Source organism: Hyla sarda, chromosome 8 (assembly GCF_029499605.1).
Source record: "Hyla sarda isolate aHylSar1 chromosome 8, aHylSar1.hap1, whole genome shotgun sequence".
NCBI lineage: Eukaryota > Metazoa > Chordata > Amphibia > Anura > Hylidae > Hyla > Hyla sarda.
Window position 1 is genome coordinate 12,094,814 of NC_079196.1, and position 26,429 is coordinate 12,121,242.

At 47.1% G+C, this 26,429-nt stretch overlaps 1 protein-coding gene across 6 annotated transcripts in view; it reads left to right on the top strand.

Annotated features, from left to right (window-relative positions):
* Positions 1–25,997, top strand: part of KALRN (kalirin RhoGEF kinase) — a 353,691-nt gene extending 327,694 nt beyond the window's left edge. For 3 of the 6 annotated variants that reach the window (XM_056535719.1, XM_056535720.1, XM_056535723.1), the window contains 11 exons: positions 4,476–4,638; positions 12,247–12,306; positions 14,139–14,166; positions 15,778–15,943; positions 17,647–17,768; positions 17,876–18,007; positions 18,188–18,352; positions 18,440–18,518; positions 21,431–21,631; positions 23,196–23,334; positions 24,705–25,997. In XM_056535719.1, the coding sequence (XP_056391694.1) occupies positions 4,476–4,638; positions 12,247–12,306; positions 14,139–14,166; positions 15,778–15,943; positions 17,647–17,768; positions 17,876–18,007; positions 18,188–18,352; positions 18,440–18,518; positions 21,431–21,631; positions 23,196–23,334; positions 24,705–25,250 (1,801 nt within the window). In that variant the 3' untranslated portion in view covers positions 25,251–25,997. The remainder of the gene's footprint in view (positions 1–4,475; positions 4,639–12,246; positions 12,307–14,138; positions 14,167–15,777; positions 15,944–17,646; positions 17,769–17,875; positions 18,008–18,187; positions 18,353–18,439; positions 18,519–21,430; positions 21,632–23,195; positions 23,335–24,704) is intronic. The other 3 variants (XM_056535722.1, XM_056535721.1, XM_056535726.1) reach the window with 3 other exon arrangements.
* The last annotated feature ends 432 nt before the right edge of the window (positions 25,998–26,429 follow it).

A 26,429-nucleotide genomic window follows, 5' to 3' on the forward strand; every position in this document is an offset into this window, starting at 1 on the left:
CTGGGCTCCTATGTAAAGGGGGCCCAACAATCCCAGGCTATTTATAATAATGGGGCCCCCTTCAGGCATTGGGCCCAGGGGCCCCTGAAACCTCTGCACCCCACTGGGATGTTGTTTATAGACAATTGTTATTCGCACATACTGTATTTGTGTTCTTAAAGGGGATGTCCAGGATTTAGGTAAATTCTCCCCCTATCCCAACACATCCCCCCCCCCTCCTCCGATTCTGACACATAGTATGCCCCCCCAATCCCGACACATACACCACCCCAACAGAATCAACATACAGTGACCAGTCTTAGAATCCGTAGCCACCTTTATATAATCCTGGAGGTCCCCTTTAAGACTACGGTTGTAGATGATGCAAGACGTTTTAGGTTCTAGATCAGTGGTTTTAAACTGGGGCCCAACCCTCCAGCTTATGCAAAACGTCAACTCCCAGCATGTTGGGAGTTGACTTTTTGCAACAGCTGGAAGGCCACAGTTTGAGACCACTTTTCTAGATGAGGAAATTGTTTCTATGCATGAATCTTAAAGGGTTACTCCGCTGGGAAGAAAAAAATTGAAATCAACTGGTGCCAAAAAGTTAAACAGATTTGTTAATTACTTCTATTTAAAAATCTTAATCCTTCAAGTACTTATCAGCTGCTGTATACTACCGAAGAAGTACTTTTCTTTTTGAAATTCCTTTTTGTCTGACCACAGTGCTCTCTGCTGACACCTCTGTCCATGTCAGGAACTGTCCAGAGCAGGAGCAAATCCCCATAGCAAAGCTCTCCTGCTCTGGACAATTCCTGACATGGACAGAGGTGGCAGCAGAGAGCACTGTGGTCAGACAGAAACATTTTTTTAAATGAAAAGAACTTCCTGTGGAGCATACAGCAGCTAAGTACTGAAAGGGTTAAGATTTTTAAATAGAAATAATTTACAAATCTGTTTAACTTTCTGACACCAGTTGATTTAAAGAAAAAAAAAATTCCAGCGGAGTACCCCTTTAATACCACGTTCCAGTCTTTATGATACTGGGATCCGCCACCATCTGATCTCTAATACAAGGTTCTCTCCACCGTCACCTCATACACAATTCTGATTTGCTGTGAAGATATAACACTGACGTTCTACGTTCACACTCGAGATGCTTGTGCATGGTGTTTGCACTAACAGATCGCCAGGGTCAGCATCCAAAATCCGTACTGAACCCCCATCCCCACATATTCTCCAGGTGATGTCCAGAACATAGAGTAGAGGCTAATGAAGAAAAGAGGTGGAGCGGCTGAGTCAGGACAATATGGCGGAGGAGCTGGCGTGAGAGGAGGGGGATTGTAGGGATGATGTAGGTATACGGGACACAGGGGTAAGAGGATGAAGAAGATTAGGAAAAGAGGCTAAAGGATGAGAAGCTGCGGGGGTGGGATGGTGAAACTTGTTGGGGTGTAATGATGAGGTTGGAGACAAGATGATGAGGATCTAGAATATATGATAAAAGAAGATGATAAAGTTCTGGGGAGAATGAGGATTGTTGAAATTTTCGGGGTCAAGGAGAAGAGGTAGGAGATGTGGGGCTTATTCATGAAAGAGTAGATGTGATCTAGAACACAAGGGGAGGATAATCTAGAACACATGTAGAGTCGATGAGGATTTGGGGAGAGATTGATGAGATATGATCTAGTATAAAGAATGCACAGTGAATAAACAAGGATCTAGAACACCAATAAGGTTCTAAAACTTAAGGCCAGATGGTGTTCTAGAACTTACTAGGGTTCTAGAACACCCGGCAAGAGGAGATTTCAAAGCACACAATGGGGTTTATTTATTAACGGGATCCAGACTCTTTTTTTTTTTGTCGGGTTTTGCGCTCAAATTGTGTCTTACGGCATTTGCGACCAAAAAAAATACAAAAACCCTCCATTTTACAAGGGGGGGGAGGGGCGTGGTCACTGGAGAAAGTGGGCGTATCCCCAACAAAAGGGGTGTGTCCCCGACAGTTTTGAAAAATCCCAACATATTTACAGGTTTCCACAGAAAATGTGGTGGATTTCATCTGAGGAAAACCCGACAGATCAGAACAGGTGTAAAAAAAAAAGCAAAATGTAGGGAAAAATCAAAACCCACAAAGAGAAACTACACAACACTCTTAGTAAATAAACCCCAATGTGAAAGGAAGTTCTAGAACACACAAGAGGAGGATATTGAACTACACATGAGGTGAGATAATGAGGTCCTAGATAAGATGACAGGGTTCTAGATGACCGCTCACATTACCCCAGAATAATCTAGAATAGAATGTGAGACAGATCCGTGTCCAGGGAACAGATGGGCACCCGCTCTACCCCAATGTGTCCTCCGCAGCCGTAATAAGAAACCTGATCACCTCCGGGATCCTCTGATGACGTTCATTTTGTTCTGTCATATGAAATGTTTTTGGAATTCTTTGTCTTCTGTTCTTTATATGAGTCGTGTTCTTTGGGTCAGGAGGAGGCCGGAGCCTTATAGAGGGGGTGTGAAAACTTCCTGCCTCAGAATAGGAAACCTGGCGAATTGTTTCCACTGATTTCGGATTCTCAGTGGGGGACGAATGTGTCGGGTGTTTTTGTTCTCCTTGTGGCGGTAGCGCAGGTGAGATGATCGGTTCCTCCCATTGGTTGGAATCAGGTGAAATAATTCGCTGATAGAACAGACTGAACGCAACAACCAGTCATACGTCACCCCAAACCACTGGATCCTGATGTGTGACTGGTTGGTGCGGACCCTGATATTTAGGTATGTTACACTGCTCAAAAAAATAAAGGGAACACTCAAACAACACAATGTAACAACAAGGCACTGACACTTGTGTGAGATCCCACTGTCCACTCAGGAAGAACACTGATTGACAATCAATTTCACATGGAACAGACAACAGGTGGAAATTATAGGCAATTAGCAAGACACCCCCAATAAAGGAGTGGTTCTGCAGGTAGTGACCATAGACCACTTCTCAGTTCCTATGCCTCCTGGCTGATGTTTTGGTCACTTTTGAATGCTGGCGGCGCTTTCACTCTAGTGGTAGCATGAGACAGAGTCTACAACCCACACAAGTGGCTCAGGTAGTGCAGCTCATCCAGGATGGCACATCAATGTGAGCTGTGGCAAGAAGGTTTGCTGTGTCTGTCAGCATAGTGTCCAGAGCATGGAGGCGCTACCAGGAGACAGGCCAGTACATCAGGAGACGTGGAGGAGGCTGTAGGAGGGCAACAACCCAGTGGCAGGAGGAGCACTGCCAGAGCCCTGCAAAATGACCTCCAGCAGGCCACAAATGTGTATGTGTCCACTCAAACGGTCAGAAACAGACTCCATGAGGGTGGTACAAGGGCCCGACGTCCACAGGTGGGGGTTGTGCTTACAGCCAAACACCGTGCAGGACGTTTGGCATTTGCCAGAGAACACCAAGATTGGCAAATTCACCACTGACTCCCTGTGCTCTTCACAGATGAAAGCAGGTTCACACTGAGCACGTGACAGTCTGGAGACGCCGTGGAGAACGTTCTGCTGTCTGCAACATCCTCCAGAATGACCATTTTGGCGGTGGGTCAGTAATGGTGTGGGGTGGCATTTCTTTGGGGGCCGCACAGCCCTCCATGTGCTTGCCAGAGGTGGCCTGACTGCCATTAGGTACCGAGATGAGATCCTCAGACCCCTTGTGAGACCATATGCTGGTGCGGTTGGCCCTGGGTTCCTCCTAATACAAGACAATGCTAGACCTCATGTGGCTGGAGTGTGTCAGCAGTTCCTGCATTGATGCTATGGACTGGCCGCCCGTTCCCCTGAATCCGATTGAGCACATCTGGGACGTCTCGCTCCATCCACCACAGACTGTCCAGGAGTTGGCGGATGCTTTAGTCCAGGTCTGGGAGGACATCCCTCAGGAGACCATCCTCCACCTCATCAGGATCATGCCCAGACGTTGTAGGGAGGTCATACGGGCACGTGGAGGCCACACACACTACTGAGCCTCATTGGGACTTGTATTAAGGACATTACATAAAGTTGGATCAGTCTGTAGTGGGGTTTTCCTCTGTGATTTTGAGTGTGACTCCATATCCAGACCTCCATGGGTTAATACATTTGATTTCCATTGATAATTTTTGTGTGATTTTGTTGTCAGCGCATTCAACTATGTAAAGAGGAAAGTATTTCATACGATTAGTTCATTCAAATCTACGATGTGTTATCTTAGTGTTCCCTTTATATTTTTGAGCAGTGTATATAATTTCCTGTTATGTGTTTTTTTTTTTTTTGTTACTTTCTATGATGAGATCATGTGACTCCGGCTCCGGGGGGCCGCGGCTGGTGCCTCCTTCCTCTAACTTGCATGACGTGTGCTTGAAATGTTTTCTGAGCTTCTCATTAGGATCCTGCCCCGTGTGGACGGCGCCCCCTGTCTTCGCTCTCCTTTCAGTTCTGCCATTTGATTGGTGCGTTTTTTGGTACAACAGGAAGTCATGTTCTTGGCACACGCTCCGCATGAGAAAACGGGACGGCAAGGAGGCAAACGGCCAGTGTAAAACCGTGGAGGGTCTGGGCAGCAAGGTGAAAGTGAGTAAGGAGCCGGACCCGGCGGGTCAGATCACCACATCCCGCTCCTCCTGCAGGACGCAGGTTTTATGCCATTTCTGTTTTCATTTCTGCAGGACTTTGCATGGCGCTCATTTATATCGCACTTTTGTACGAATATATTTTTATTTTTTTACCTTGCATATGACACGAGCGGGCGCTGCATGCTGGTTGGTGTGTGAGGTCTCCAGGCAGCGGTGGGTTAAAGGGGTATTCCAGGAAAAAACTTTTTTTTATATATATATATATTAATATACCGGTATATATATGATCAACTGGCTCCAGAAAGCTAAACAGATTTGTAAATTACTTCTATTAAAAAATCTTAATCCTTTCAATAATTATCAGCTGCTGAAGTTGAGTGTTTTTTTTCTGTCTGGCAACAGTGCTCTCTGCTGACATCTCTGTCTGTCTCGGGAACTGCACAGAGTAGAAGAGGTTTGTTATGGGGATTTGCTTCTAAACTGGACAGTTCCCGAGACACGTGTCATCAGAGAGGACTTAGACCAAAAAGAACAACTCAACTTCAGAAGCTCATAAGTGCTGAAAGGATTAAGAGTTTTTTAATAGAAGTAATTTACAAATCTGTTTAACTTTCTGGACCCAGTTGATATTTAAAAAAAAAAAAAATTTCCTGGATAACCCCTTCAACAGACAGGATAGATTCCAACAAAACGACTAAAATGTGAGAGATCAGGACAGTGTTTCCCAATCAGAGTGCCTCCAGCTGTTGCAAAACTACAACTCCCAGCATGCCCGGACAGCCGAAGGCTGTCCGGGCATGCTGGGAGTTGAAGGTTTGCAACAGCTGGATGAACCCTGGTTGGGAAAGAGTGGATCAGGATGTGGCTTTTGAAGGGTTAAAGGGGTTATCCAGGAAAAAAACTTTTTTTTATATATCAACTGGCTCCAGAAAGTTAAACAGATTTGTAAATTACTTCTAATTTTTTAATCCTTTCAGTACTTATGAGCTTCTGAAGTTAAGGTTGTTCTTTTCTGTCTAAGTGCTCTCTGATGACACGTGTCTTGGGAACCGCCCAGTTTAGAAGAGGTTTGCTATGGGGATTTGCTTCTAAACTGGGCGGTTCCCGAGACACGTGTCATCAGAGAGCACTTAGACAGAAAAGAACAACATTAACTTTAGAAGCTCATAAGTACTGAAAGGATTAAGATTTTTTAATAGAAGTGATTTACAAATCTGTTTAACTTTCTGGAGCCAGTTGATATATAAAAAAACGTTTTTTCCTGGAATACCCCTTTAATGGTGAGGAGGTAAAAACGTGACCTGATCCCTTTATGGTGCAGCAGACGACTCACTGACACATTGTCACGATGTCTTGTCTCAGTCCTGTCCCCGTGTCCAGGTACAGAACATGCAGGGATTCTGTTACATTGTCTCCTGTGTCCTCCCCTGTAAACATTGTGTCCAATGTTTCCCAGGATTCCATTGGTTGCCCCGGCATGTGCTTCAGGTATGAATGCGGCTCTGGATTGGATGCATGGACGCTGCTCCTACATGTCCTGGCTTCTGTCATCCCCAGTGTTGTCATTGTGTCCTGTAATGTTTCCCCTCCATATGACAAAGCTTTGGGTCATGCATGTCAGGAAACTGCTGCTGCCCGTCACCCCTAGAGGCAATATAGAGGGTCCAAACATCACAGAAAGAATACATCTCCAGAAACAGCAGTCACCGTGTACATACACCAGCAGAATAGTGAGTACAGCTCTGGAGTATAATACAGGATATAACTCAGGATCAGTACAGGATAAGTCATGTAATGTATGTACACAGTGACCTCACCAGCAGAATAGTGAGTACAGCTCTGGAGTATAATACAGGATATAACTCAGGATCAGTACAGGATAAGTAATGTATGTACACAGTGACCTCACCAGCAGAATAGTGAGTACAGCTCTGGAGTATAATACAGGATATAACTCAGGATCAGTACAGGATAAGTAATGTAATGTATGTACACAGTGACGTCACCAGCAGAATAGTGAGTACAGCTCTGGGGTATAATACAGGATATAACTCAGGATCAGTAAAGGATAAGTAATGTAATGTATGTACACAGTGACCTCACCAGCAGAATAGTGAGTACAGCTCTGGGATATAATACAGGATATAACTCAGGATCAGTACAGGATAAGTAATGTAACGTATGTACACAGTGACCTCACCAGCAGAATAGTGAGTACAGCCCTGGAGTATAATACAGGATATAACTCATGATCAGTACAGGATAAGTAATGTAACGTATGTACACAGTGACCTCACCAGCAGAATAGTGAGTACAGCTCTGGAGTATAATACAGGATATAACTCAGGATCAGTACAGGATAAGTAATGTAATGTATGTACACAGTGACCTCACCAGCAGAATAGTGAGTACAGATCTGGAGTATAATACAGGATATAACTCAGGATCAGTACAGGATAAGTAATGTAATGTATGTACACAGTGACCTCACCAGCAGAATAGTGAGTACAGCTCTGGAGTATAATACAGGATATAACTCAGGATCAGTACAGGATAAGTAATGTAATGTATGTACACAGTGACCTCACCAGCAGAATAGTGAGTACAGCTCTGGAGTATAATACAGGATATAACTCAGGATCAGTACAGGATAAGTAATGTAATGTATGTACGCAGTGACCTCACCAGCAGAATAGTGAGTACAGCTCTGGAGTATAATACAGGATATAACTCGGGATCAGTACAGGATAAGTAATGTAATGTATGTACACAGTGACCTCACCAGCAGAATAGTGAGTACAGCTCTGGAGTATAATACAGGATATAACTCGGGATCAGTACAGGATAAGTAATGTAATGTATGTACACAGTGACCTTACCAGCAGAATAGTGAGTGCAGCTCTGGAGTATAATACAGGATATAACTCAGGATCAGTACAGGATAAGTAATGTAATGTATGTACACAGTGACCTCACCAGCAGAATAGTGAGTACAGCTCTGGAGTATAATACAGGATATAACGCAGGATCAGTAATATAATGTATGTATCAGTGACTCTGCTGTTTATGGAGAATATTTCTATACACTTGTGCCTAAGGCTTAAAGGGGTACACCTTTGGGGAAAAAAAAAAATATATATATATAGTTCTTCAACTGTTGCCAGAAAGTTAAACAGATTTGTAAATTACGTCTATTTAAAAATCTTAATCCTTCCAGTACTTATCAGCTGCTGTATGATCCACAGGAAGTTCTTTTTATTCTTGAATTACCTTTCTGCCTGACCACAGTGCTCTCTGCTGACACCTCTGTCCATTTGAGGAACTGTCCAGAGCAGGAGCATATCCCCATAGAAAACCTCTCCTGCTCTGGACAGTTACTAAAATGGACAGAGGTGTCAGCAGAGAGCACTGTGGTCAGACAGAAAGGGAATGAAAAAAAGGAAAGAGCTTCCTGTGCAATATATAGCAGCTGATAAGTAGTGGAAGGATTAAGATTTTTAAATAGAAGTCATTTACAAATCTGTTTAACTTTCTGGCACCAGTTGATTTAAAAAAATGTTTTCCAGAGGAGTGCCCCTTTAATGTGATTTTCCATTTATAATTCCAATGTTATTTTAGGTCTAGGATTCTATAACATATTCTGCTACAACTATAAACAGGTCAGAGCGATGTTTTCCTGATACAAAGCTCCAAATTCCCTGCATCATAACATGACAAATTAGCTAGTAAACTGCAGTCACCACTAGGGGGAGCTCTGGAGCCCCTTGTTTATTGTTGTGTAACATCAGCTCCCCTAGTGGTGGCCTTAGGTAGCTTCTGAATTGGTTTTATGTTTGTGCTGTGCTGGGGGTTTGGAGCTCTGTGTCAGAATACAGACTAATCACAGAATACAGACTAATCACAGAATAGGAACTTTTGTTCTAAAATAAATAAAATAACGGAGAGTAATGACAATGATGTTCTGGTTTGGATATTAACCCTTGATGTACCTGGAGTTATTACGTGTAATGTGTATGATCTGTGTCCTCATCAATGTCCTCACGTGCCGCCTGCCCGCAGTGTCCTGAGACGATTTATAGGAGAGCGTGTAGTACGTGCGGTGAGCGCCTGCGCCAGGGATTCATCAGCTCCGCCCCCTCCCGGCTGATTGACGGCTCTGTCATCATTAATAGTTCACTTCTGGATACAAGGACATGTAAATCAGTGGTCTCCAAACTGCGGCCCTCCAGATGTTGCAAAACTACAACTCCCAGCATGCCCGGACAGCCAACGGCTGTCCGGGCATGCTGGGAGTTGTAGTTTTGCAACATCTGGAGGGCCGCAGTTTGGAGACCACTGATGTAAATCATTGTGCCAGTCTGTCTACTTCTCCATCATCTTCTCCACTCACATCCAAAGCTGCTGCAGGACATCTGCTCTCTACTACTCGTCCTATCAGCACCGAGGTTCACTAGTAATGTCTGATCTGGGATCACAAAACGCTCCCTGTTGCCCCCCAGTGTTGGCTGTAAATACTACATCTCCCATAATGCTCAGAAGTGGAGCGTGTTCTGTGCAGGCAGAGCACCACCAGAGGAAGAGGGCAGCCTGCAGAACTGAGGATATACCAGCAGAATAGTGAGTGCAGCTCTGGAGATGACTGGAATATAGGACATGATGTAACAGCAGAATAGTGAGTGCAGCTCTGGAGGTGACTGGAGGATAAGACATGATGTAACAGCAGAATAGTGAGTGCAGCTCTGGAGGTGACTGGAGGATAAGACAGGATGTAACCGCAGAATAGTGAGTGCAGCTCTGGAGGTGACTGGAGTATAAGACAGGATGTAACAGCAGAATAGTGAGTGCAGCTCTGGAGGTGACTGGAGAATAAGACAGGATGTAACCGCAGAATAGTGAGTGCAGTTCTGGAGGTGACTGGAGGATAAGACAGGGTGTAACAGTAGAATATTGAGTGCAGCTCTGGAGGTGACTGGAGGATAAGACACGATGTAACAGCAGAATAGTGAGTGCAGCTCTGGAGGTGACTGGAGGATAAGACAGGATATAACAGCAGAATAGTGAGTGCAGCTCTGGAGGTGACTGGAGGATAAGACAGGATGTAACCGCAGAATAGTGAATGCAACTCTGGAGGTGACTGGAGGATAAGACAGGGTGTAACAGCAGAATAGTGAGTGCAGCTCTGGAGTATAAGAAAGGATGTACAGCAGAATAGTGAGTGCAGCTTTGGAGGTGACTGGAGGATAAGACAGGATGTAACAGCAGAATAGTGAGTGCAGCTCTGGAGTATAAGAAAGGATGTACAGCAGAATAGTGAGTGCAGCTTTGGAGGTGACTGGAGGATAAGACAGGATGTAACAGCAGAATAGTGAGTGCAGCTCTGGAGGATAAGACAGGATGTAACAGCAGAATAGTGAGTGCAGCTCTGGAGGTGACTGGATGATGAGTATGTAACAGCAGAATAGTGAGTGCAGCTCTGGAGGATAAGACATGATGTAACAGCAGAATAGTGAATGCAGCTTTGGAGGTGACTGGAGGATGAGAATGTAACAGCAGAATAGTGAGTGCAGCTCTGGAGGTGACTGGAGGATAAGACAGGATGTAACAGCAGAATAGTGAGTGCAGCTCTGGAGGTGACTGTAGGATGAGTATGTAACAGCAGAATAGTGAGTGCAGCTCTGGAGGATAAGACAGGATGTAACACAGGGAAGTGATAAATTTGTCGTTGTGACCTGTGATGTCCAGAGACGGAATCCCAAATCCTGTAACTGATCCTATCAGGGCCCCGGAGATCTCGTCCATCATTGTATCAGGAGACATTATAATCTCTGTAAATAACCCCCCTCCCCCCCTAACCCCATACAGCTGAGGGTTTGTTACAGGATTGTAGCTGAGAAAACTGCAGCAAACTCTCAGCAGTGAGAAGTCCGTGGTCAGGATGGGGTTAATCTCTGGATGTAAACAATAGGAGGTTCTGAACTTGGTGAGAGGTTATGATCTAGTGGTATGTGGCTCCCCCTAGAGGACAGACTGGAGATGGCGGCCGTACAATCATCTTGGAGCTGATTGACTGAATTTATTTCTAGGACCGATGAGAAGATCTCCGGACCGGACTGAAACCTGCAGAAATGTAACTTTTTATTCCCTGTTTTATGTTTTAGACGACAAGAGATTTAACACCTGAGGCCTCTGCTGGAATATAGAGGGAAGGGTTTTTTTCAGTAAGGGCAGTCACACTATGGATGAAGGAAAGGGTTATTTATAATAAAAGCAGATACACCATGGATAGATGGAAGGGTTCTTTACACTAAGAGCAGCTACACTATAGATAGAAGGAAGGCTTCTTTACACTAAGAGCAGTAATATGTATAGTGGGAAGTTCTTTACATTAGAAACAGTCACAATATCATATACTAAAGCTTCTTTACACTGAAAGGAGCCACACTATGGATAATGGGAAGTATTCTTTACACTAAGACCAGCTACACTATGGATAGAAGCAAGGGTTCTGTACACTATGAGCAACCACACTCGATAGAGGAAATGCTTCTTTACACTAAGAGCAGCCACAATATAGATTGACAAAAGGCTCCTTTACACTAAGAGCAGCTACACTATATATAGAAGAAAGGGTTCTTTACACTAAGAGCAGCTACACTACAGATAGAAGGAAGGATTCTTTATGCTAAGACCAGTAATATTACGAATAGAACGATGTTCTTTACACTAGAAACAGTCACAATATGATAGATTATCAAGAGCTGTTATGTTATGGTAAGAGAGAAAGCTTCTTTACAGTAAGAGCAATCACAAAATGAATAGAGGGAAGGGTTCTTTACATTAAAAGCACCTACACGATAGATAGAAGAAACAGCTCTTTATATGAAGAGCAGCCACACTACAGATAGAGGAAATGCTTCTTTACAGTAAGAGCAGCTACACTGTGGATATAAATTAGGGTTCTTTACACTAAGAGCAGCCACAGTATATGATAGAGCAGTTACACGATTGATTGAGGAAAGGCTTCTTTATACTAAGAACAGCTACACTATGAATAAAAGGAAGGGTTATTTTCTCTAAGAGCAGTAATATTATGAATAGAGGGAAGTTCTTCTCACTAAAAACGGTCATAATACAGATAGACTAAAAGGTTCTTTAGATTAAGAGCATTCATATGGATAGAGGGAAGGGTTCTTTACTCCATAAGCAGTCACAATAGGGATATAAGCAAGAGGGTTTTTATTTTTACTCAAGGAGCGGCCACATTACAGTTAGGTGGAAGAGTTCTTTACAGTAAGAGCAGTCACACTCCGGGATGGCAGAACACAAGGGGGAATAATAGAATACAGTGAAGGGAATTATTCTGGGTAATGTTGTTTATGGTGTATGGGTGAGACTTTATATAGATGTGTGTGTATATATATATATATATATATATATATATATATATATATGCATATGTATATATATTATAATAATTATTTTTTATATATATACGATCAGATTTTTAGTGTCTTTCCATGACTGTGTCTTCTCCCTCCAGGGTCGGTAATGTAAAGACGGCGCCGCATCTTAATTCACCTCCACCGCGACTTTTGCCGCCGTCGTGATACGTTCTCTGTCTTTCTCATTCATCTTTTATTTTTTTTTCTCGCTTCATTTGAATGAACAGGATCATAACAGCTCCGAGGAGTCCGAGTGCGACGACTTCGACCCCAGCGCTAGTATGGAGGTAGGGGGCTCGGGGGGGGTCATGATTATAATATCCTTTGGATCATGTCACTTTAATACAGGGTTTCCCAACCAGGGAGCCTCCAGCTGTTGCAAAACTACAATTCCCAACATGCCCGGACAGCCGTTGGCGGTCCGGGCATGCTGGGAGTTGTAGTTTTGCAACAGCTGGAGGCACCCTGGTTGGGAAACACTGCTTTAATGACATGATAGGACCCCCAAATTATCAGGGAATCCCCCCACAGTTATACACCCCAGCACCCAACGATCCAAGAGGGTCGTCCATTGCAAGTGACCAAGCCTCCGTGTAATGTCAGCCCGGCCCCCACGGAGCCTCTTATAATGGGTCGGTCTGGAGATGCCAGAGGGCCACACAATGAGAACCGAATTGCAAAAAAGGCTTAACCAATATGGCGGATGATGCAGTTGTCACTGCTTTGGGATGAAAACCAACATGAGATGCGCTAATGTGGGATCATTGCTATACCTTCTCCGTGCACCAGGTGGCGACGTCCTGCAGGGCGGATGATGCCGGCAATAATTCTAGTTGTGTTGTTTTCTAATGGGGCTGAAACGATGATATATACAACGTTACGAGAATACGAAAAGCTTAAGGTCATCAAATGAATACAATCGCTTAATACCTTCCCCCCCTCCAGAAAAAAGGAAGGGTTCTTTATGCTAAGAGCAGTAATATTACAAATAGAAGAAAGTTCTTTACACTAGCAACAGTCACAATATGATAGATTGTCAGGTTCTTTACATTAAGAGCTTTTGTATTATGGTTACAGAGAAAGCTTCTTTACAGTAAGAGCAGTCACAATATGAGAGCACCTACACAATAGATAGAGGAAAGGCGTCTTTACATTACGAGCAGCTACACTATGGATAGAGGAAATGGCTCTTTATGCTAAGGGCAGCCACAGTATAGATTGAGGAAAGGTTTCTTTACACTAAGAGCACCTACACTATGGATAGAGGAAATGGCTGGTTTATCCTAAGAGTACCTACAATATATATAGAGGAAAGGCTTCTTTACACTAAGAGCACCTACACTAAGGATAGAGGAAATGGCTGTTTATACTAAGAATACCTATAATATAGATAGAGGAAAGGCTTCTTTACACTAAGAGCACCTACACTATGCATAGAGGAAATGGCTGGTTTATCCTAAGAGTACCTACAATATAGATAGAGGAAAGGTTTCTTTATAATAAGAGCAGCCACACTATAGATAGAGGAAAGGCTCCTTTACACTAAGAGCACCTACATTATGGATAGAGGAAATGGCTCTTTTTACTAAGAGCAGTTACACTATAGATAGAGGACAGGCTTATTTACACTAAGAGCAGCTATGCTATAGATATAGAGGAAAGGCTTCTTTACACTAAGAGCAGCTACACTATGGATAGAGGAAATGAGAGCACCTACACTATAAATAGAGGAAAGACTTCTTTACACTAAGCGCACCTACACTATGGATAGAAGAAATGGCTCTTTATATTAAGAGCACCTACAATATAGATAGAGGAAAGGCTTCTTTACACTAAGAGCAGCTACACTATGGATATACAGAGTGCGAAATTCTGCCTGGAAATTCTGCAAATGTTCGTGCACATTATCTTCAATGGGGGTTCCAGTGTCCCATTCACGCAGCCGAATTTCCGCATTTCAGATGTCTTTTTTAATTTTGTCGAATTCCGCCGTGTGAACATAGGGGGGGGGGGGGGCGTTACGTAGGTTCAGTGCCCGGGGGGAGGAGCAACTTTATAGCTTTATTATTACTATAGGCGACCGAGAAGAAATTCATCTTATTTTTCTTTTCCCTTTTAGATCATGAATCCAAACTTCATCCAGGAAGGTGAGTGACGGAAAATATTTTTTGCGCTTTTAGGTGCAGATTAGCTCCGTACAATGAGGATAATCTCCCCGTCCTCGCCCTCTGAAATAAGCGACATGTGACTCACTCTGCGCTGTCGATGCATGATGGGAGTTGTGGTTTTGCAACATTTCTATTTTGCAACAACCCGTAGATAAGCAGCGGCAACGTAGTGTCCGCGTACGCAAAGTAGTGTCAAGCTGTTTATTATCCCTCCATATAGTGCAACGTTTCGATCCCCTTTTTTGGGCTTGAAACGTTGCACTATATGGAGAGATGAATACTTCACAGCTTGGCGCTGCTTTACGTATGCGGAGTGCCGCCTATTATCTTACCGTATCACAGTATTTTCCAAACAGTGTGTCTCCAGCTGTTGCAAAACTACAACTCCCAGCATGCCCGGACAGCCGTTGACGTATGTGGAGTGCCGCCTATTATCTTACCGTATCACAGTGTTTTCCAAACAGTGTGTCCCCAGCTGTTGCAAAACTACAACTCCCAGCATGCCCGGACAGCAGTTAACATATGCGGAGTGCCGCCTGTTATCTTGCCGTATCACAGTGTTTTCCAGTGTGTCTCCAGCTGTTGCAAAACTACAACTCCCAGCATGCCCGGACAGCCGTTGGCTGTCCGGGCATGCTGAGAGCTGTAGTTTTGCAACAGCTGGAGACACACTGTTTGGAAACCACTGCTGTATCAAGTTGAATCTTGAAACGGAAGAGCATCCGACAGGACTACAAATCCCAGCACTCTGCCTATTGCTCGTTCCTGCGTTTGGCAACGGTTTTGTCAGGGTGTATGATGGGAGTTGTAGTTCTGCAGCAGCTGTAGACTGTCGGGATGGTTTACAGCTTGGCAGGCTTAAAGGGGTACTCCAGCAGAGGGCTTTGTATCTCTGGCGCTCCCATAGAGAATGGATGCAGTGGGGGGGATTCGGGAACCCTGTTCTGGAGATTGTGGGGGGTCCCAGAGACGATGAGACACTTATCCCCCCTATCCCAAATACATTTTAAACACTGGAGTGCCCCTTTAAAGGGGCACTCCGGTGGGGAAAAAAATGTATTCAAATCATCTGGTACCAGATTTGTAAATTACTTCTATTTAAAAATCTTAACCCTTCCAGTACTTATCAGCTGCTGTATGCTCCACAGGAAGTTGTGTAGTTCTTTCCAGTCTGATCACAGTGCTCTCTGCTGCCACCTCTGTCCATGTCAGGAACTGTCCAGAGCAGGAGAGGTCTGCTATGGGGATTTGCTTCTAATCTGGACAGTTCTTGACACGGACAGAGGTGTCAGCAGAGAGCACTGTGGTCAGACTGGAAAGAACTTCACAAATCAGCAGCTGATAAGTACTGGAAGGATTAAGATTTTTAAATAGAAGTAAATCTGTTTAACTTTCTGGCACCAGTTGATTGGGGACTGTCCTGTTAGTTCAGAGACATCACAAGCTCCCTGCAGCAGCATCAGCCAATCCGATTGCTGCTTTAGTTTCCTGTCATCTGATTGGCTGCACTGGGTGACCCCCTTAGGTCTGTATAACACTGTACACGACCCCCCATCTTACATGTCTTTGTCTTGCATGTGCTGTAAACAGTGGCCCCGGAGTTCCTCCTAAACCTGGCGGACTTCATCTGTGTGGTGGGCGACACCGTGACCCTGCACTGCAAAGTGTGCGGGCGACCAAAGCCGAATATCACGTGGAGGGGCCCGGATCAGAGCGTCCTGGACGGCGACAGCAGCTCCTACACCATGACGGCCAGGTATACAATCCAGGGGCCCCTGCAGTCCCATGTAAATCAGGCTCCATCACTGTGTAATGAAAAGGTCTCAATAATTCATTCTTTTTTAAGATCTCCGCTTGCTGCGTGTGAATGGAAACCTCCTCCTTTACAATTAGGCTGTAAATCTATATAGATCTAATACGTCCTACACTGTAACAAATCTCCATCTCACAGAGGGTTGTGTACACTGACACAGCTGAGTGTTTGTTACAATGTATCAGGGTACGTTATAGCTATCTGCCTGGACAGGAGATTTGTGTGTTCAGCCGTGTCAGGATCCCAAATCTCCTGTCCAGGAGTCCAGGCAGATAGCTATAACATACACTGATACATTGTAACAAACACTCAGCTGTGTCAGTGTACACAACCCACAACCGTGCAGACTGATGGCCATTACTTATTATTATTATTATTGTAAATATTATCTTTATTATTACTATTGTTATTATTATTATAACTATTATTATCATTACTACTGTTATTAATAATAATACTAATATTATTATACTTTTTATTATTATTATTATTTTGTTTTATTATTATCATTATTACTGTTATTAGTACTATTATTATTATCTTTATTATTACTATTATTATTATTTTTATTGTTATTATTACTATTATTATCATTTCTACTGTTATTAATACTACTAATATTATTATATTTGTTATTATTATTATTATTTAGTTTTATTATTATCATTATTACTGTTATTAATACTATTATTATTATTATTATTGTTATTATGTTTATTATTACTAATATTATTATTATTTTTATTGTTATTATTATTATTACTATTATCATTACTACTGTTATTAATAATACTATTATTATATTTTTTATTATCCGTCTTATTATTATCATTACTACTATTATTATTGTTATTATCTTTATTATTACTGTTATTATTTGTATTATCATTATTATTATTACTGTTATATTTTTTACTTATTTGTACTTACTATTATTACTACTACTATTAGTAATAATATTAATAATAAAAATAGTAATGATTATTTATTAAAGTGTTTCCCAACCAGGGTGCCTCCAGCTGTTTCAAAACAACAATTTCCAGCATGCCCGGACAGCCAACGGCTGTCCAAGCACGCTGGGAATTGTAGTTTTGAAACAGCTGGAGGCACCCTGGTTGGGAAACATAGCCTTACATGAGGACATAGGAACAACTATTCCGATTCCTGCCTTTTGCTTTACTTATACTGATACATTGTAACAGACACTCAGCTCTGAGCAGGACTCAGGACAGGTTTTTTTCCTCCTCTCTCATTGTTGTCGGACACCATTATGGTGTCTGATCCAGTTTCTGGGGGTCATTCGGTAGCGATTTCGTCGGGCACCTCATATTCGCAGTTTCAGGGCGCACCGCGTCAGTACCACGTCAGTACCGTTTCAATACCACGTCAGTACCATGTCAGTGCCGTGTCAGCACCACGTCAGTACAGTGTCAGTACCGTTTCAGTACCACGTCAGTACCATGTCAGCACCACATCAGTACCGTTTCAATACCATGTCAGTACCACGTCAGTACCGTTTCAATACCATGTCAGTACCACGTCAGTACCACGACAGTACCGCGTCTGTACCAAGTCAGCACCGTGTCAGTACCACGTCAGTACCACGTCAGTACCGCGTCACGCTCACCGTCTCTCTGTTGTTGTAGTGAGTCTGGAGACATCAGACTGAGGATCTGTAACCTCATGCCTCAGGACAGCGGCATCTACACCTGCGTGGCGACAAATGAGCTGGGCTCCGCCTCCACGTCCGCCACTATCAAAGTACAAGGTACAGCGGAGGGGGAAAGTGCGGTGCCAGCGAGGGGCTTCTCTGTGCGGGGTCTATTTGGTTTGGGCCTCTGATCTCACCGGCGCCATCTTGTTTTCTCCCTGCAGGTGTCCCCGGGGCCCCCAGCCAGCCCATCGCTCAGGAAAGAAGCAGCACCTCTGTCATCCTCCGCTGGCTGCCGCCCTCCAGCACCGGCAACTGCACCATATCGGGGTACACAGTGGAGTATAAGGATGAGGGTGAGTGGGCACTTATCTTCTATTGTCCCATTCACCACAGTCAGGGCACCCACTCTCCATAGACAGAGCAGTACAGGTTCCCCACTTCACTCCTCTACGGGGGGAGTGATGTCATCAGATGAGGCGATGATGTCATGCTTTCGGTGGGTGTCATGTTTTTAACTTACAGTTTGTTCGCAGGTTCCCCGGTTTGGCAGCAATCGGTCGCCTGCACCCTGGACACTTACCTTGTGCTGGAAGACCTGAGGCCGGGGGGCACCTACCAGTTCAGAGTCAGCGCCAGCAACCCCTGGGGCATCAGCCTCCCCAGTGACCCCTCCGAGCCCGTCCAACTGCCCGAGAATGGTGAGTTCTGACCCCCCACAATATGAGGTCATCGGGACCCCCACACCCAGTATATAGAGCCCACCGGCTTACACTTTGTCTTCTTAGATGCCAACGCAGACGGGTCCGCCATATGCTGGAAGGAGAACTTTGAGCAAATGTACCTGGAGCAGCAGGAGATAGGAAGGTAAATCCCCTGTGTGTCTGACCACTACAGCGCCACCTGTGTATGACCACTACAGCACAATCTGTGTCTGACCACTACAGCACCACCTGTGTATGACCACTACAGCACAATCTGTGTCTGACCACTACAGCGCCACCTGTGTATGACCACTACAGCGCCACCTGTGTCTGACCACTACAGCGCCACCTGTGTCTGACCACTACAGCGCCACCTGTGTCTGACCACTACAGCGCCACCTGTGTCTGACCACTACAGCGCCACCTGTGTCTGACCACTACAGCGCCACCTGTGTATGACCACTACAGCACAATCTGTGTCTGACCACTACAGCGCCACCTGTGTATGACCACTACAGCACAATCTGTGTCTGACCACTACAGCGCCACCTGTGTATGACCACTACAGCGCCACCTGTGTCTGACCACTACAGCGCCACCTGTGTATGACCACTACAGCGCCACCTGTGTCTGACCACTACAGCGCCACCTGTGTCTGACCACTACAGCGCCACCTGTGTCTGACCACTACAGCGCCACCTGTGTCTGACCACTACAGCGCCACCTGTGTCTGACCACTACAGCGCCACCTGTGTCTGACCACTACAGCGCCCCCTGTGTCTGACCACTACAGCGCCCCCTGTGTCTGACCACTACAGCGCCACCTGTGTCTGACCACTACAGCACCACCTGTGTATGACCACTACAGCGCCCCGTGTCTGACCACTACAGCGCCCCCTGTGTCTGACCACTACAGCGCCACCTGTGTCTGACCCCTACAGCGCCACCTGTGTCTGACCACTACAGCGCCACCTGTGTCTGACCACTACAGCGCCCCCTGTGTCTGACCACTACAGCGCCCCCTGTGTCTGACCACTACAGCGCCACCTGTGTCTGACCACTACAGCACCACCTGTGTATGACCACTACAGCGCCCCCTGTATCTGACCACTACAGCGCCACCTGTGTCTGACCACTACAGCACCACCTGTGTCTGACCACTACAGCGTCACCTGTGTCTGACCACTACAGCGCCACCTGTGTCTGACCACTACAGCGCCCCCTGTATCTGACCACTACAGCACCACCTGTGTATGACCACTACAGCGCCCCCTGTGTGTCTGACCACTACAGCGCCCCCTGTGTGTCTGACCACTACAGCGCCCCCTGTGTCTGACCACTACAGCGCCACCTGTATCTGACCACTACAGCGCCACCTGTGTCTGATCACTACAGCACCACCTGTGTCTGACCACTACAGCGCCCCCTGTGTGTATGACCACTACAGCGCCACCTGTGTCTGACCACTACAGCGCCCCCTGTATCTGACCACTACAGCGCCACCTGTGTGTCTGACCACTACAGCGCCCCCTGTATCTGACCACTACAGCGCCACCTGTGTATGACCACTACAGCGCCACGTGTGTCTGACCACTACAGCGCCCCCTTGTATGACCACTACAGCGCCCCCTTGTATGACCACTACAGCGCCCCCTGTGTCTGACCACTACAGCGCCACCTGTATCTGACCACTACAGCGCCACCTGTGTCTGATCACTACAGCACCACCTGTGTCTGACCACTACAGCGCCCCCTGTGTGTATGACCACTACAGCGCCACCTGTGTCTGACCACTACAGCGCCCCCTGTATCTGACCACTACAGCGCCACCTGTGTGTATGACCACTACAGCGCCACCTGTGTATGACCACTACAGCGCCACCTGTGTCTGACCACTACAGCGCCACCTGTGTCTGACCACTACAGCGCCACCTGTGTCTGACCACTACAGCGCCCCCTGTGTATGACCACTACAGCGCCCCCTGTGTCTGACCACTACAGCGCCACCTGTGTCTGACCACTACAGCGCCACCTGTGTCTGACCACTACAGCGCCACCTGTGTCTGACCACTACAGCGCCCCCTGTGTATGACCACTACAGCGCCACCTGTGTCTGACCACTACAGCACCACCTGTGTATGACCACTACAGCGCCCCCTTGTATGACCACTACAGCGCCACCTGTGTCTGACCACTACAGCGCCACCTGTGTCTGACCACTACAGCGCCACGTGTGTCTGACCACTACAGCGCCACCTGTGTCTGACCACTACAGCGCCCCCTTGTATGACCACTACAGCGCCCCCTTGTATGACCACTACAGCGCCACCTGTGTCTGACCACTACAGCGCCACCTGTGTCTGACCACTACAGCACCACCTGTGTATGACCACTACAGCGCCACCTGTGTATGACCACTACAGCGCCACCTGTGTATGACCACTACAGCGCCCCCTGTTTGTCTGACCACTACAGCGCCCCCTGTGTGTCTGACCACTACAACACCACCTGTGTATGACCACTACAGCGCCCCCTGTGTATGACCACTACAGCGCCACCTGTGTCTGACCACTACAGCGCCACCTGTATCTGACCACTACAGCGCCACCTGTGTCTGACCACTACAGCGCCCCCTGTGTCTGACCACTACAGCGCCCCCTGTGTGTCTGACCACTACAACACCACCTGTATCTGACCACTACAGCGCCACCTGTGTCTGACCACTACAGCGCCCCCCTGTGTCTGACCACTACAGCGCCCCCTGTGTCTGACCACTACAGCGCCACCTGTGTCTGACCACTACAGCGCCACCTGTGTCTGACCACTACAGCGCCCCCTGTGTATTACCACTACAGCGCCCCCTGTGTCTGACCACTACAACACCACCTGTGTCTGACCACTACAGCGCCCCCTGTGTCTGACCACTACAGCGCCCCCTGTGTCTGACCACTACAGCGCCCCCTGTGTCTGACCACTACAGCGCCCCCTGTGTCTGACCACTACAGGACTAGGACCCTGTGCCGCCTGTCTCTGCCCCTTGTCCTTCTTTAATCCTCCTCTTCTGCCTCCATCCAGGGGACGGTTTTCTGTAGTGAAGAAATGTGTCCAGAAGAATTCCCGCAAGGACGTGGCCGTGAAATTTGTCAGCAAGAAACTAAAGAAGCGAGAACAAGCGGCGCACGAGGCGGCCCTGCTCCAGCACCTGCAGCACCCGCAGTACATCACCGTGCACGACACCTACGAGTCTGCCACCTCCTACATCCTCGTCCTGGACTTGTGAGTGCTGAGAGATTGTCTGTAGTGTAAGGAGGAGGAGAGAAGAGCTGCAGTGTAAAGCAGGAGGAGGGAAGAGCTGCAGTGTAAAGCAGGAGGAGGGAAGAGCTGCAGTGTAAAGCAGGGGGAGGGAAGAGCTGCAGTGTAAAGCAGGAGGAGGGAAGAGCTGCAGTGTAAAGCAGGAGGAGGGAAGAGCTGCAGTGTAAAGCAGGGGGAGGGAAGAGCTGCAGTGTAAAGCAGGGGGGAGAGAAGAGCTGCAGTATAAAGCAGGGGGGAGAGAAGAGCTGCAGTATAAAGCAGGGGGAGAGAAGAGCTGCAGTATAAAGCAGGGGGGAGGGAAGAGCTGCAGTATAAAGCAGGGGGAGAGAAGAGCTGCAGTATAAAGCAGGGGGGAGGGAAGAGCTGCAGTATAAAGCAGGGGGAGGGAAGAGCTGCAGTGTAAAGCAGGAGGAGGGAAGAGCTGCAGTGTAAAGCAGGGGGAGGGAAGAGCTGCAGTGTAAAGCAGGGGGAGGGGAGAGCTGCAGTGTAAAGCAGGGGGAGGGGAGAGCTGCAGTGTAAAGAATGGGGGAGGGAAGAGCTGCAGTGTAAAGCAGGGGGAGAGAAGAGCTGCAGTGTAAAGCAGGGGGAGGGAAGAGCTGCAGTGTAAAGCAGGGGGAGGGAAGAGCTGCAGTGTAAAGCAGGGGGAGGGAAGAGCTGCAGTGTAAAGCAGGGGGAGGGAAGAGCTGCAGTGTAAAGCAGGGGGAGGGAAGAGCTGCAGTGTAAAGCAGGGGGAGGGAAGAGCTGCAGTGTAAAGCAGGGGGAGGGAAGAGCTGCAGTGTAAAGCAGGGGGAGGGAAGAGCTGCAGTGTAAAGAATGGGGGAGGGAAGAGCTGCAGTGTAAAGCAGGGGGAGGGAAGAGCTGCAGTGTAAAGCAGGGGGAGGGAAGAGCTGCAGTGTAAAGCAGGGGGAGGGAAGAGCTGCAGTGTAAAGCAGGAGGAGGGAAGAGCTGCAGTGTAAAGCAGGGGGAGGGAAGAGCTGCAGTGTAAAGCAGGGGGAGGGAAGAGCTGTAGTGTAAAGCAGGGGGAGGGAAGAGCTGCAGTGTAAAGCAGGGGGAGGGAAGAGCTGCAGTGTAAAGCGGGGGAGGGAAGAGCTGCAGTGTAAAGCAGGGGGAGGGAAGAGCTGCAGTGTAAAGCAGGGGGAGGGAAGAGCTGCAGTGTAAAGCAGGAGGAGGGAAGAGCTGCAGTGTAAAGCAGAGGGAGGGAAGAGCTGCAGTGTAAAGAATGGGGAGGGAAGAGCTGTAGTGTAAAGCAGGAGGAGCGAAGAGCTGAAGTGTAAAGCAGGGGGAGGGAAGAGCTGTAGTGTAAAGCAGGAGGAGCGAAGAGCTGAAGTGTAAAGCAGGGGGAGGGAAGAGCTGCAGTGTAAAGCAGGAGGAGCGAAGAGCTGAAGTGTAAAGCAGGGGGAGGGAAGATCTGCAGTGTAAAGAATGGGGAGGGAAGAGCTGCAGTGTAAAGCAGGAGGAGGGAAGAGCTGCAGCCTGAGTCTCTGGTAAGGCCGGATGTAGATTTCTGACTTTTTTTTGCCTCTTTCAGGATGGAGGATGGGCGTCTGCTGGATTATCTCATGAACCACGATGAGTTGATGGAGGAGAAGGTGGCTTTTTTTGTCCGGGACATCATGGGCGCCCTCCAGTACCTGCACAGCTGCCGAGTTGCCCATCTAGACCTCAAGGTGACAGCTTAGGGTCATCTCCAATTTCCTATCATATTTTTCCTAGAAAAGCTGGGTGACCAGCAGTATAGCCCAGAGGCAATACTAGAGAAGGCTGGGCCCGATATCACATAGACCCCTGCCCGTGGTTACCCCTCTCTCACATAGACTGCTGCTCATGGCCCCTCTCTCACATAGACTGCTGCTCATGGCCCCTCTCTCACATAGACTGCTGCTCATGGCCCCTCTCTCACATAGACTGCTGCTCATGGCCCCTCTCTCACATAGACTGCTGCTTATATCTCCCCCTCTCTCACATAGACTGCTGCTCATGGTCCCCCTCTCACATAGACTGCTGCTTATATCTCCCCCTCTCTCACATAGACTGCTGCTCATGGTCCCTCTCTCACATAGACTGCTGCTCATGGCCCCTCTCTCACATAGACTGCTACTTATATCTCCCCCTCTCTCACATAGACTGCTGCTCATATCTCCCCCTCTCTCACATAGACTGCTGCTCATGGCCCCTCTCTCACATAGACTGCTGCTCATGGCCCCTCTCTCACATAGACTGCTGCTTATATCTCCCCTCTCTCACATAGACTGCTGCTCATATCTCCCCTCTCTCACATAGACTGCTGCTCATATCTCCCCTCTCTCACATAGACTGCTGCTCATATCTCCCCCTCTCTCACATAGACTGCTGCTCATGGTCCCTCTCTCACATAGACTGCTGCTCATATCTCCCCTCTCTCACATAGACTGCTGCTCATGGTCCCTCTCTCACATAGACTGCTGCTCATGGCCCCTCTCTCACATAGACTGCTGCTTATATCTCCCCCTCTCTCACATAGACTGCTGCTCATGGTCCCTCTCTCACATAGACTGCTGCTCATATCTCCCCTCTCTCACATAGACTGCTGCTCATATCTCCCCTCTCTCACATAGACTGCTGCTCATATCTCCCCTCTCTCACATAGACTGCTGCTTATATCTCCCCTCTCTCACATAGACTGCTGCTCATATCTCCCCCTCTCTCACATAGACTGCTGCTCATTGCCCCTCTCTCACATAGACTGCTGCTTATATCTCCCCTCTCTCACATAGACTGCTGCTTATATCTCCCCTCTCTCACATAGACTGCTGCTCATATCTCCCCCTCTCTCACATAGACTGCTGCTCATATCTCCCCCTCTCTCACATAGACTGCTGATGCTGTGGAAAGGGATGAAGATAGGTAATCCAGGATGAATAGGCAGAAGTCTAGGAATGTTGGGTGGTACCCATTCTGTCACCCAGCTTTCCTAAGCTCTCCCCCCCCCCCGTGCCATCTTGTAGTGTCTAATAAAGTCGGTTTTATATACTGGAATTGTTTTATTCTGTTTCCACAGCCTGAAAACCTGATGATTGACCTGCGGATCCCGGTGCCACGTGTGAAGATCATCGACCTGGAGGACGCCGTGCAGATCACCGGCCATTATTACATCCACCATCTCCTGGGAAACCCGGAATTTTCTGCCCCTGAGATCATCAAGGGGATGTCGGTGTCCCTGGCCACGGATATCTGGAGTCTGGGGGTACTGACGTACGTCATGCTGAGCGGTGTCTCGCCGTTCCTGGATGAGAGCAGCGAGGAGACGTGTATGAACATCTGCCACGTGGACTACTCCTTCCCCCTGGAGTATTTCGCCAGCGTCAGTCAGGCGGCTCAGGACTTCATCAGGGCCGCACTGCAGGAGGACGTGCGCTGGAGGCCCACCGTGGCCACGTGCCTTCTCCATCCGTGGCTTCAGCCCCATTACAGTAACTACTCCAAGGTCCCCCTGGACACGACACGACTGACGACATTTATAGAAAGGCGTAAACACCAGAATGACGCCCGACCGCTGCCCAACGCCAAGAGCTTCATCGTCAGCCGCAGTGCGACGGGGACATGAAGGGCCACACAGCCACGTTACTGATTCATAGATGGAGACTCAGCCATGGAGGCATCTCAGTACAGTCATAAGCCAAATCTGTGGCTCCGGGGGGCGTGTCCTCGCCGCCACATTCGCCACGTTCTTTGTGAATTATTCTTTTTATGATTCGGTGCTGTCCAATGAAAGGGTTAACCCATTGTGCTGCTATGGTCACATGACCCAGGTGGTTCTTACACACTGGATGACGATTGGCGCTATTTACTACGTACCGTAAATATCTGGCGTCTCGTGAAACAATCCCACTGGAACTGAGATCGGAGACATCACTGTGCGATGGATGGATGCGGCCCCCTCCCCCGACCATTCTGATGTAGAGACGTCTTTATTTATTTGTGACTGTGAAGTCTGTGGGAATGAAGGGGTTAAAGGTAGCCGGCCCATAGAGCGGTGCGGAGTATGACCTCACATCTACACTCACCGGAGGAGCCTTAGATATCATCTCATAGAGACATTATGAGGGAATGTACCATGTTACGCTGCCACATGGGGAGGTCCACACTGGACTCTCTGAAGCCATCACTGAGTTTTGTGCCAAATCTGTGATTATAGATCGGATTGGTAACAGAGGCTTAATGGTATAATCCACCCCCAAAATAGGATCAAAATACAGTGATGGTAATGGTATATTCCACCCTGAAATGGGGTCAATATACAGTAATGGTATAATCCACCCCAAAATGGGGGCAAAATACAGTAATGGTAATAGTGTTCTCATCAGGACTGATCATTACACAAGAGAATGCTTGTTGGGATTCTTATCATTACACAGGAGTACTCTCATCGGACTCATCATTACACAGGAGTACTCTCATCAGGACTCAATATTACACAGGAGTACTCTCATCGGACTCATCATTACACAGGAGTAATCTCATCAGGACTCAATATTACACAGGAGTACTCTCATCAGGACTTTCATCATTACACAGGAGTACTCTCATCAGACTCATCATTACACAGGAGTACTCTCATCAGGACTCTCATCATTACACAGGAGTACTCTCATCAGACTCATCATTACACAGGAGTACTCTCATCAGACTCATCATTACACAGGAGTACTCTCATCAGGACTCTCATCATTACACAGGAGTACTCTCATCATTACACAGGAGTACTCTCATCAGGACTCAATAT